We start from the raw sequence: 13,683 nt of genomic DNA, 5'->3' as shown, positions 1-13,683 counted from the left end.
TATCTGGAATCATGCTGACAAACAAAGGATAATATTTGGGGCAAAACTTGAATTCACACCTATGAATAGCAATTTCATGACATGGCTAAGAGATGCAATACTTGAAACTTGTGGCAGAAAACCAAAACATCTCACCATTATATGTCCCACAGTACTGACATATTGGCACCTTTCTGGCAGCATCGTAGATCTTCTTCCGCATCGCTTTCTTCTGGAGATAGGTCATTCCCGGTCTCTTCAAAGCCTCCAGGAATGATTTCTTATCAGCAGCATGTAGCAGTAGGTGGCTGCAGTTCTGAAAGAAATCGATGGAAGATTATAATGAAGAATTGACAGCTAAGTGAGAGGTTTCAGATAGAACAATAGCCCCAAAATACACAGGATCAGCATGCCACATGTCAGAGATATGGATTAAGGGCATGTAGATGGTATGTATACTCACAGAAATGAATAATCAACATATCAAAGTACATGCGTTCTTTCTATATTTACAGAATGTCACTCAAGGTGCAATACACACCTTGTGAAGAAACCTGGAAAGAATAAAGGAACACCTGTTCTTTCATGTACTCTCTTATTCATTTCAGTATATATACATGTATCCTATGTTTCTAACATACACAGTTATACCTGGCTGCTAATCCATAATATCCCACTAAAACCACATGAAACATAAAATCTTACTGCTCTCATCTGTTTTTGTATCATGATTTTGTTAGATGGGACAGTTTAAAGAATTTGAGATGTTTGTTGCTTAACACAACATTCACAATAAGATGGTGGTCTGCTAATACAGTCATCCCTTGCCATAACGTGGGTCTTGGGATCCACGGATGACCCCTCCCCCTTCTTAGACATCCACGCTATAGTACTTATTACATGATCTGGAACAACTTCCACGTAAAATCGTATTTTCCAAGTTTTTGCAAGGACATAACAAAACTGCTCTTTCGTGTAATGTGACCAGACAAAACTATATCGTATCATTGAAGATGAAAATAGACAAACTTCGAAAATGAAAACATGTATATATGCACGGGAAACTTGAAATGAAATATCACTAAAAAAAACAACTAAGCCGGAAATAGCGATCAGCTGTGCACAGATATTTGGGTCCAATGTACTGGTGATTCAGGTAAAAACAATGCAATAATATTACATCAAAGAACAACTTCTACTCCATTATCAGAATATTTCATATATTAAGCAGTTATTGTAACAGTTAGTTATACATTGCTATCGGGTTAATATGTAATGCATGTTTTCTCCAAACATACTTAATATAACAATGAACACCGGCCGTTAACTGAGACAGTTTGACAAGTCACCGCTGACTTCCCATATACTTGCTAATTTGACAACTTTGACAAAATGATGGCCATTTAATCGTTAAAAATGACCTCAACGAGTCAGTAACGCAGGTCTCAGGGTCCATGGATTACAAGACTGTAATCTGTTCATGACTGCTCAGAATAATGTGAAATTGGTGCTACTGGTGCAAAAAATGGACCCTTACGAATGTGGTAATTGGAAGTTGCATGCGTATGGAATTAGGTAATGCCATTCACTCACGCTGTCTCTATAAATAATATTAAACAAAAATGTAGAGGTTTCCAATTCTTTGAAGTGAATCTTCCATGGGGTACAAATATGCATTTTCTGCTGCCAGAAAATGTCACGTGACAGTTGTATCAATGTTTTAATAAAATATTGTATAATAAACAAAAAGTCTTTTTGGTTCATTATACGGCCCCTCAGCACATGGAGTCATTAGACTGCAGGCAACCAGGTAAGCATCCAAAATCAGATCATCATTCCTTCTGCTGAATAAAGCAGTGAACAGAATTGTGGGGAGGTGGGTGGCCCTACCCCAAGGATGATTCTCTTCAAAGAATTGGAAACCTCTACAGGTTTGTCTAATTCTTTTTCATAGAGATCGTCCTTGGAGTACACATATGCATAAACTCAGACTCCCAAAGACCGGAGGCTAGGGAGGAGGGAATTCTGGCACAGTATATAACAAAGCGATTTTAATTATGAAAATTAACTTATGCAGTAACACTCACCTGTGACCTGACCTGAAGCTTCCGCAAGAGGCATTATGGGAGGGAACTGACACAGAGCAACCACACCGAGGACCAACCTCAAAACTAAACATGCTGAAGAGCACTGTAAAAAGTGCAAACATAACCCCACCCACGTTGTGAATTCTATTGACAGCATCGTAAAGGGGAAAACCCAACCTATACCTGAAAACAGATCGTCAGTTGTGGAACACGTCAACAGTGTCAACCACTAATACACCGCAGTAAAAGCAGCGTCAACTGTCAACGAACGAAGAATTCCTCGGACAGGGTGATAGGACACGTCCACTGGAGAGAACAGTGCAGCCAAACCGCGCTCTATACATGAGTGCATATCAAGCTGATAATGCTTAACAAACGTGCTAGGCCTGCTCCAAATAGAAGCAGAGCAAATCTCTTCAATGGGCAGTGCTGATGCGAATGTTTTGAAAGCGGTGACTGCCCTGGCCAAGTGAGCCTTCAACCCCTCAGGGGGAGGCTTGCTTTAGCTTGGTAAGCAGCACAAATGACCAAAACTAGCCAGCGGGATAGGGTCTGTGTACTAGCCAGCAACCCAGTCTTCCCACCAGCAGAGCAGCAGAACAGATGGGTACCCGTATGGATCCCTTGTGTTCGTTTGATATAGGCCTTGAGGGTCTTACGGACATCCAGTGGGTGAGTGCTCATTACAGAGGTCCCCGATTTAGAAGGCTGGGTGAGAGTAGAAAGTTTGATAGGAGCTGGTCCGGTATTCGAGAGCAGAACACAGTTATCTGATTCGTCCAGCCAGACACAAACAGATCCACCTGGACTGATCCATATAACTGGGAGATAACGCTGAATATCCGCCGATCAAGCATCCACTCATGCGGGGCCAGGATCCAGCGAAAGAGAGCGTCTGCTCGCACGTTCTCCAGCCCTGGGAGATAAACCACCGAAGTCACCTGACAGTTATACTGATCACGCCAGATGAGGAATTCCCATGTCTCGGAAGACATGGAAGGAGCGCTCGGGACACAGTGCTGCCTTGCTTCAGGATGTAAGTCATGGCCGTACGGTTGTCCAACTGAAGACAAACCACCTGGCCCCTGACATGATCCAGAAAGTGCTAAAAAAAACCCAACTGCACAGCTCTCAGCTCCGAGCTTGGACGGAACTGAGTTCAGCGCAGGCATGACTTCCCGCCATGGGAAAGCAGCATGACCCTAACCCATGGGGAAGTCAGCGCAAAATACAATTGTCACAGACAATACAACTCAGGTTTAATAAAACATTCTGTTCCTGTTAAACGAACAAACAAACCATACATAACAGCAGAGGAAGACTCAGACATCTTTCACGCAAGAGGGTAAACTCTCAAATATCTTTTCAAGCACACGCCCGTATAGCACGAGTGACCACAGAAGGAATGATGATACGGGCTTGGATGCTTACCTAGTTGCCTGCGCATATGCGACAGAGGGGAGACTCCACGTGGTGAGGGGCTGTATGATGAACAAAAAAGACTTCTTGTGTACAATATTTTACTAAAACATTGATACAACTGTCACGTGATGTTTTCCGGCACCAGAAAATCCATATATGTACCCCAAGGACGATCTCTATGAAAAAGAATGTGGTTTATGACTCCATATGTCCTCGGATGACTGTGTTCTACTGAGCTACAGTGCGGTGTGTTGCATCACAGCAAACACTGTAAGTACTCGTAACTCAACTGATGGCATGTCTTGTCTTTCATAAGTTACTACTACGATGTTGGTAGGATCATTACTGAGAAAACCCTGCATGTTTTAAGCATCTAAAACACAATGGATATGTACGATAAATGCTGTCAGGCGCCATCCACACTGAATTTCACTAGTAATTTATCAGAGTTCGACAGCGGATTTTTTTATGAATTATTTTCGATTTCGTGAAGGGATGTGATTGCAGTTCAACTTTTTTTTATGGGAGCCACGGATTACTCCGCGGTTTAACCCCAATCTGCAGTATCGTGAAGCGCGTTATTACGAGGGATGACGGTATTGATTTGGGCTAAGACAATCTCGAGATTAACATCATGAGCACCAGGATGTGGACACCCCATAAAAAAGAATATGTTACTGGGGACCAAAATCGCTTCCTAGAATTCCCATTGGTTAGTTGTATTAACAACTGCTGGCCAATCAAAACAAGACGTTCATGTTCCCTACCTTACAAATCATTTGTAATACTGTTATAGTTGTCCTGAAAAATCCAATATGGAAAACAGGGAGTTCCAGTTCTACATAACCATAGTGACCAGTACAGTCTGCAAGGCCTTTGCCGCATGTATCACATGTGTTGTCCTTCTCACTGGTCCCCTGAAAGAATAAAGGATAGTGAAGAAACATGCAAATCAAGGAAACACACCAGAGATAAAAAATAAATATTACAAATCCCACTCATAACATTGACTGAATAATGCTGTCTTGTATGTGGCTCATCCCTGCACTCTGCAACATTTACGTGTTACATGATGGTGTGTAAGTCTGGACAAGACAATACAGAGATTAAAATTACAAGCAATAATCTGCTGTGATGGAATGGTGGAATGAATGAACTGAGTCACAGACACTGACTCGTCCATGACGTCATGCCTCACATCCAGCATAGGTTTCAAGAACTGTTTTAACACAGAAATATAAGAGAACAGGGTTCCAGATAAGGTGAGTATTTGCATATTTCACTCCATAAAAATCACATTTACTCCACTGATTACAAATCTCTGAGTATAAAGAAATGCATAAGAATCACATAAAACCCAATACATTGCATACTTTATTCAGTTAACTAAATTGGCTTGTGTATAATTCGTTGAGGTGCCTGAACTCTACAACAACGTTAGCAAATGTAAGAAATGCCGAAAAACATTGATGATAATGGGTATGAATGAAAGAAGCTGAAAATGGGATGGGTATCTGCTATGGAGTCATGTTGATTGAAATAATATAACATCTACTGTGAATGACACCAGTGCCATCAAATACATCGAATTATGCAGAATTGTAGATAATTCTCACCCTCATATATATATACATATCCTATCATAGCCATAACCACTGTCCGGAGCCCACTGTCTGTAGTAGTCACATGACTTCCAAGTTCAGTGTTTGAAAATGACTGCCAACTATTTGGCAACATAAGAATTACTAAAAACATATATATCTATATACATAAAAGTGCTAATTACTCAATAAGGATAAGAGTGAGTGAGTGAGTTTTAGTTTTACGCTGCACTCAGCAATATTCCAGCTATATGGCGGCGGTCTGTAAATAATCGAGTGTGGACCAGACAATCCAGTGATCAACAACATGAGCATCGATCTGCGTAATTGGGAACCGATGACATGTGCCAACCAAGTCAGCGAGCCTGACCACCTGATCCTGTTAGTCGCCTCTTACAACAAGCTGAGTCACCTTTAATGGCAAGCATGGGTTGCTGAAGGCCTATTCTACCCCGGGACCTTCACGGGTCATAAGGATAAGAAAGTCTGTGTAAAAGTAATTAATTCTTCAAACAAGGGGTCATCGCAAAGATATTTTGTGCTTTTTCTATGTGTGTTCCGTATGATTAGCATCTTGTGCATCTTGGTTTCAAGAAGTTTTGGGTAAGATATGTAAATGAGTATGATACCTGATACCCATAGATAAGCTTTGTGTTATATATCCAAATATCAAAATACAATGTACATGTATATGTGGCATGACCACCCGCAGATCAAAAGGACTAGAAAATGTTATAGCTACAAAATGCCATATACTTCCCTACTTTAAATCCCCTATGGGATTATCATATCTTATATGATATCTCTATCCCGAAGCCCGACCCTAACCATCATCTGCTTCACCCATCCTGTTTCTGCTTTTGAGACGATCCTTCATGCCATTTTGTATTCAAAGTGATAGCTACCTCCTTATTAGTTTCAGCATGAATGAAGCAAAGTCTAATTTCAAAATAGGCATTTAAAAAGCTCCCTTTGTAATACAACATCATCGAACACTAATTGGTATAAAGCCATGTTCTGTTCCAAGTAAGTTGCTTTGAACTTTGAAAAAATCCGCTTTGCTCATTTCTGCACTCATCTCTCCTAAGTAAAGTCCTTTTTCCATGTTTCCAACCTCGCTACCACAGGAACTGTAGTTAGGCCAAACTTATTTTAACAGATATTTCACACTGTAATATACAGCCCTAATTATCACATTTGGCCTCGGGTTAATTCCTGTGGTGTTTACATTAGACGACTTTCCAGTGTCAGTGTATGTACACAGTGAGGTTCATTGTATTTATCCTTGGTCTTTAGACTGTGATACGTAACACCGTTTATATAGCATTCAGAAACTACTACTAATGCTGTCTGCACTCTAATGCATATCCTTTTACCTGAGGAAACTTATATTTATCTGGCGTTTTGTCAGAGCTATTGCTTCAGCAATGTTATCTGTGGAGGTGGCCATATTTGATGATGATGTCATGAGTTTGTGTGCATAGTTCGTTGACAAAGATACTATTGCAAATTGTATGTTTTGAGCGTCAAAGGGACATTTCCATATGTATACTGAGTCGCAAAATGGTCTACAGGTAAAAATACTGCAACGATAATAAATTAGTATGTTTTGCTTTTTTACTGTAAACAAATTACATCATGAGGATTTTGACGTAGCTCTAGTCAGTTAGCAGTTGTTGACAGTTGTAGATGTCGATCTTTTGTGGTGGGTGCAAGTCGCTGTTTTCTGAGGAGAAGAAGTTTCCGCTCCACAGATATTCTACTGGTACATACCGAGAGCAACACTACTCATGTAAGCTTTGCTTGAGACTTTCTTGGGTAGACGAATACTCGTCGATATTTAGTGAAGAGTCCCTGAAATCTCTAGGGGAGTGACGGTTTTAATTTTAGAGAGTCCACAGAACCAGCATGGTACCTGAATGAAATTTAACTTTCTCATTTTACCCAAGAAAACTGGTGCAACACTTTCACATATCAACTACATAAATTGTAGGGATAAACGTGAAAATACATATTTTTTTCCTATTTCCAACAGTACTTTAGTTCATTACATCTGTGTATAGCAGAAGGGAATGACTATGGTGATTAAGAAATTCTACCAAGTCAGCAGTTCTCCAGACTGTCAAAAGGAAAGAAATCCTGCAAAATCTTTCGAAGAAACCATTTCAGTGACACGCACCATGTATGACACTCACCATCTTGTGATCCAGGACCCCAAAGGCCACAGGTTTCCTGCTTCCGTCCTGGTTGTAGAGGTTCTTGCAGGTCACCTGTATGTGTGCTACTTGCTGCATCTCCTGGGGAGTCATCATCCCAAACGTGACGTGGGAGCTGCAAACAAGAAAGAGACCAATGTTGTACATAAATTTTTAGGGAGGGTCATTCACATTGTCCATGCTTCTTCATAAAAATCATCATCATCCAAACCAGGAATAAATTACTAACAGTTGCTTAGCACTAGCAGTCAGCAATGTTTCAGGAATGTCTGGGCAGTGGACACCAGATATGTGCATCACACACTGTATGCATGTGAGGAATTGAACCCAGGCTTTCAGCATCATCATGAAGCACGCATCAACCACAAGGCTACTGTCTAGCGTCCTGTCATAGTCATCATTGCTTTATTCCAGTAAAGGGGCAACCTGACAATTACACAAGTACACAGCATGATGAAGTGCAATTGTGACATGAGCTCTGTACTTGATTAAATGTATATTAAGGACATTCATGTAACTAAGAGATTATTTCACAGATATCCCTTTGGAAAAGGAATCATGTTTCTTAGCAGCAAGAAATATATATTTTCTTACTAATGCATATGTTATGATTAGTGGAGCAAAATAACAGGACCATCTTCTCACGAATTGTAAACAAGTGAAAATATTGAGGCATGAGACGGGATCGCAGGTCAAGGTAAAATGGACAGTAGAGGGAAAAGTGAAATTCATCCTCAACAAATGGTATAATACCAAAAAGAGCAGACACATTCATTCCATGGAATGCTATAATACCTGCCTGTTTCTATTAGGATAATGTGATTATATCCAAGAAAATATAAAATATTAATTCGAAATAATCTTACTTCAATAAATCAAACCCAATTTTGATATTGAGAATCATCTTTTACAGCAAAGAAGGGTTCAAATTTAGAGCAAGACTGAATATTTTTACGGCAGATTTGATTCTAAATGTCTGCACGTCTTGCCTAAACTGGTGTAAGATTAAGTCAGCCAGTCCAACGCTGTTGAATCCAAACATCTGTGAATGCATAAGAAAATAACAATGATTTAACCTTGAGTGCCCAGCAAGCACTACCATTCTCAGCCCTTTTATATTGAAAGGTATAGATTTTCTTCAATATCAATTGCAAGTAATTTTCTTGAGTTAATAATCTCAGCCACAATTTTACAATCTTTAAGTAATGAGACACTTTGACAGAATTTCTAGACAGGACAGATTTTACAAAACCATTTGGAGTATTTCTACTCAATCCACAAGTTAGATTACTGAATTTAGTGTGCATTTATATCTGACAATGAATGGAATCAGCAAACTTCTGGTCCAAAAGCCAAAATTGGTAATATTTTAACCAAAAAAATTTAAACTAACATCTTGAGGGAGAGATGTAAATTTACCCAACCATGACTGGAGTATCTGAATAACTTTCCAATCTTGTTGAGTTAATGTCTCTTAAGTTAAATACCAAGAATCAGATGAAGATAACTGGACACCAAGACATTTATAATTGGATACTTTTGTAACAACGTCATCACCAATTTTAAACTTTTCTTGATATCTAAGCTTACTGCCTTTTCTAAACACTACAACTTGACTTTTCTCCATATTAATTGTTAGTTTCCATTTATCACAAAATACAGACAATTTGTCCAGTTGCTTTTGTAGACCAACAACAGACATGTTCATTAAGATGATATCATCAGCAACCAGCTATCGTCACAAACCAGTTATCGCCAACACGTGGCTGTAGCGTTTGTGCAGACAGCCATAACTCTTGTAGCCTATCACTTTTGCGATATGTCAATGTGTGAAATACTATGGAAGTACAAGTCAAGCTGTCTGTGCATGCGCTACAGCCAGGTGTTGGCGATAACTGGTATGTGGCAATAACTGGATCCAGTTGTGTGATTGCTTCATTAACTATTGTCATCATTAAACCCTAATGATACATAAAATCCTTAATGCACTATTAGTAAATGGCATCATTAAAAACAGTTGTATCGAACACTTATTACCACATTATTATCTAATGACATCCTAATGTAAATATTTTCATTAAATTCGCGGATTCCCCTAAATATTTCCCACAATTCCCCGCAGTAAACACGTAAGCATTACTCTCAGTCATCGGTCAAAATGGCATCTTTATGGCTAAACCTTGGAACAAAAACAAATATTTCAACAGCTGTAGAGTTTACACAATCAGGTTTCACTGAGGCCAATCACAGGATCACAGGATGCCTACTACTCAAAATTTGTCACTATCACCAAGTGTCTAGAAAATAACAAAACATAATGGATGTGAAACTAGAATATTGTACTCATAACACACCACTTGTTGGAAATGTAAACAAAGCAAAACTTAGATTTTATTTTTTGAATTATTTAGACATTAATTCGGCCATTCGGATCATGCAGCACTCAAAATGTTTAGAAAATGCATGGAAAGAGTATGGTAGCATGAAATAGAAACATATAAACAGAAACAATACATTAATTTGATACATTCTTTCGAAAGTTGTATGTCCTAGTGAGGCCACGCAAGATGCAAAATCACAGAAAACGACATTGGCAATTATCAGCACTTTCGACTTCGTCAGTGAAAAAAAAAATTACAAATAACCATACGCAGATAGTCAGAATGTTTCTGATTTCCTACATCACACATTTATGGACAAACGCTTCATGTGAAATCAGTCTTTGGTAGTGATGTCATACATCAACATTGATTGTACATATCTGGCAATTTCTTTGAGGTGAAAATCGGTAGTAGACTAAACACAATCACACTGTCCTGCAGATTAAACCTTTTGTATAAATGCAAAATTTGCGTTTGTTCAAATATGTTTTCATGAAACTAATATCATTATCAGCATTTAGTATTTTAAACTTTTGTACTGGCACTTGACGTTACATTATGTAGGCACTTTAAAATTCAAACTATCTGTTTAACTTTATAGCTGTAGGTAGGTGGATCCACTGTTGTGCAAACAAAATTCTGGCGCAAAGGTCACTTTTCCAGGAAGTTAATGATGCTGTAATGATAACTCAGAACCTTCATTAAGTCAATGAACCGCTAAAGACAACACAACATCATAAAATGATAGTGCAACACAATACAGTACATTACTTCATGAACGTATAATGGCACATTAATGACTCATTTAAGTTTGATACAATCAAATACTGGTCGTTGGCCAATACCCAACTGACAGCTATACTGCATAGGTCAATAAATAGTAAAGACAGAAACATTGTCATCAAAATATATTTGCAAAATGTGCATGAATTTAATTGTGTTAAAATTATTTTTATCATTTACATATATGAGATTTAAGTATAACATCAATGTGAAAATAGAGTACACTGTCCTCGATGAAATATATCTTTAAATAATGTATACACAATATTTTGCGAAGTGTGTGAACTATGTGGTGTTCTTGAAATTATTGAATGGAAATTTGCCGAATATTTTGTCTTGTTTTACTAGGAAGACACACAAGTCTTGAAGCGTTTCTTACATTTTCTTGGCCACGTCGGCCTCTCTGAACTGTTCCTTCACCATTGTCGCTTAATTATGTAGACGCACTTAAGTCAGTAGCATCACAATACTCTTAACAAGTTCTTCCCCATCTGAGGCTTTGCACATGTTTTCATCAGTCTCCTTTAGACCTATACGCGTGCATGCTTTCCGACCAAAGATTTGCGCATAAATAGATTTATCATGTTAACTAGACAGACACCAGTCAGATAATGCAGTGGCAGGCTAAACCAGCACTGCTCCGAAAGGGCACGGAGTAGTAAATTAAAACTGATATTTTTAATGCATAATTGATCGCAATATATCTATTACATTGTTGCACCCTTAACATGTCACTTTGTACAAAGAAGGGAGCGTCTCAGATTAGATTTATGATAGATGAAAAAAATAGACTGTGCACTGACGTGGATATTTGTTTGTTTGTTTGTTTGTTTGTTTGTTTGTTTCTCCGTATTTTACAATATTCAATGTGGCTATCGTCTGTTTTTCACAACAATCATTTTGCCGGGTAAATCCTTGATACTACCAGGCGATAACTCTGATATACCAATCTCCGAAATAGTCTATTTCAATGTAATAGACAGAGACATACTCAGGGACATACGTTCAGCATGAAGGACTCAAGAACTAAATTACACTTTCATGTAGCTGATAATAACAGATATCAAGTTTCCCAGTTTTGAGTAAATAATAACATTGAAGAAAAAACAAAAGCTTTTTTTATGGCAAAGTTTAGGATACATAAAACAGGAAAATATTAACGTGCAGGCTGGATAAAACAAGGAAGCTTACATTTGGAATTTTAAATTGATTTGTTACTGTTAAACATATGGTTCAAGGAAATCTAAGCATTTTTATCGTTTATGTTTACGCCGCACTCAGCAATATTCCAGCCATATGGCGGCGGTCTGTAAATAATCGAGTGTGGACCATTTGCCAACCAAGTCTGCGAGCCTGACCACACGATCCCGTTATCATCGTTTTGGACCGAAGAACATTTTAGCACTTCAGGTTGTAAAACATATATCAGATATGTATTTCCTGCAATACTGTATTAGAGGCCGTTCATAATTGATGGCGGGAGGGGGTGGGGGTGATGATTTTTCATGGAGTTGCACGTACAATGTGAATGACACCACACACACTCCCTAACAATTAACGTACTAAGTAACAACCCCCTCAGTGAAATTGCCATGTACAAAGTCAATGAAACCCCCTCTAGAACATGTGTACAAAATTTATGACCCCTCCCCTAACCTTCCCAGAACAAAATGGACCAACACCATTCCCCTAGCCATAAATCATGAACGGTTGTTGAGCCCTTAAACCCGACAGGGTCCCGTAAATGTTTCCACAAAGAGTGCATGATGGAACACATAGAATCACGCTGAAATACAGTAACTGATCTTGCTAAACTACTGCTGCGAATCGCTCCAAGATTGTTCTGGGCGTTAAACAAAATGCGCTCAGTCGCTCACTTGCTAAATAAGCCTTTAATTAAGCTAGAAAGATTTATAAAGAGAAATTCTGAATTTGAAATTGAGATATATTGATTAGATGTAAGGTGAGCAGTTTATGTGCAAGTATATATATTTAGTACTTGCATATCTGTCTGATGAAAGGTAGTTGAAACGTTTGTATGATAATAAGGCCTTCTCTCGTCTATCAAAACAAACGAATACAGTCAGGGACTGAACTGGAATGATTCAAGTTCTGTTTCTGTTCTGAACCTCTTTAGGATCTACGTATAGTAGTGTAACTCATTACAGTGGAAGCCCTTTAAACCGGCAAAATATGCCGATATAACGAGCGTGCCGGTTTCGCGACCTTTTCCCTTCACAGCCTGGGTATGATATTCCATGTGCCGTAAAATACAGTTGGACAACGTGTTGATAGTCATCATGTGGCCACAGTATGGCCAAAATTGCTATGTTTTACTGCAAGCAGTCAAACACCAATCATTCGTCAGTGTGCTAATTTTGTCAAATTTACTGTTTTCATTAACACGTTTTGTTTTAAAATTGATGTTTTCTTCAAATTTAGCTCATACACTTGACGCTTACGCAAAATGTCTTAATATTTTAAGTGCAATATCTTTTTGAGTAGGCCGAGGAACTGCATCAAAATCATTTATCACCTGAATTTTCTGACTGAATATGCTATAACCTTTTCTTCTGACTAAGTGCATTATCAAATTTGCTACTTTCTTTTACAGATACACGCGTTTTGGTGTAAACCTTTTTTAAGAATTCGCCAATTTTCAATGGGTTTTATCACATATTGAACCCATGACAATACTCTTTTCAACGTTACGAGTTTGTTTTACAACACATCAGTACATGTACTGACAGTTCCTTTAAACAATATGGAATATTTTGCAAAATCTAGTTTAGAGTGAGTGAGTGAGTGAGTTTAGTTTTACGCTGCACTCAGCAATATTCCAGCTATATGGCGGCGGTCTGTAAATAATCGAGTCTGGACCAGACAATCCAGTCATCAACAACATGAGCATTGATCACCGCAATTGGGAACCGATGACGTGCCAACCAAGTCAGCAAGACTGACCACCCAATCCCGTTAGTCGCCTCTTACGACAAGCATAGTCGTCTTTTATGGCAAGCATGGGTTGCTGAAGGCCTATTCTACCCCGGGACCTTCACGGGTAAAATCTAGTTTAGAACATTTGACGGGAGTATTTAAGTGACTACATCTTGCAGTAGATCTAGTGAGTCTAAACTTTGATATAGGTGGATCCAGAGGTGCAGTAGCAATGCCAGACATTCTTTCTGTTACGATGACAGACGAACGCTTATGA

General features: G+C 38.7%; 1 protein-coding gene across 3 annotated transcripts in view; it reads right to left on the bottom strand.

The window, feature by feature from the left end:
* The window catches only part of LOC137283547 (DNA-directed RNA polymerase III subunit RPC1-like), a 38,767-nt gene extending 27,764 nt beyond the window's left edge, over positions 1–11,003 (bottom strand). For all 3 annotated transcript variants that reach the window (XM_067815105.1, XM_067815106.1, XM_067815108.1), the window contains exons 1-4: positions 10,849–11,003; positions 7,285–7,420; positions 4,256–4,405; positions 136–295 (exon numbers count right to left, since the gene is read on the bottom strand). In XM_067815105.1, coding sequence (XP_067671206.1) covers positions 136–295; positions 4,256–4,405; positions 7,285–7,420; positions 10,849–10,892 — 490 coding nt within the window. In that variant the 5' untranslated portion in view covers positions 10,893–11,003. The remainder of the gene's footprint in view (positions 1–135; positions 296–4,255; positions 4,406–7,284; positions 7,421–10,848) is intronic.
* Between the last annotated feature and the right edge of the window lie 2,680 nt (positions 11,004–13,683).

The sequence above is a fragment of the Haliotis asinina genome, chromosome 5 (genome assembly GCF_037392515.1).
Source record: "Haliotis asinina isolate JCU_RB_2024 chromosome 5, JCU_Hal_asi_v2, whole genome shotgun sequence".
NCBI classification, from domain to species: Eukaryota; Metazoa; Mollusca; class Gastropoda; order Lepetellida; family Haliotidae; genus Haliotis; species Haliotis asinina.
The sequence above is the reverse complement of the archived record's forward strand: the minus strand, read 5'-3'. Positions and strand labels throughout refer to the sequence as shown.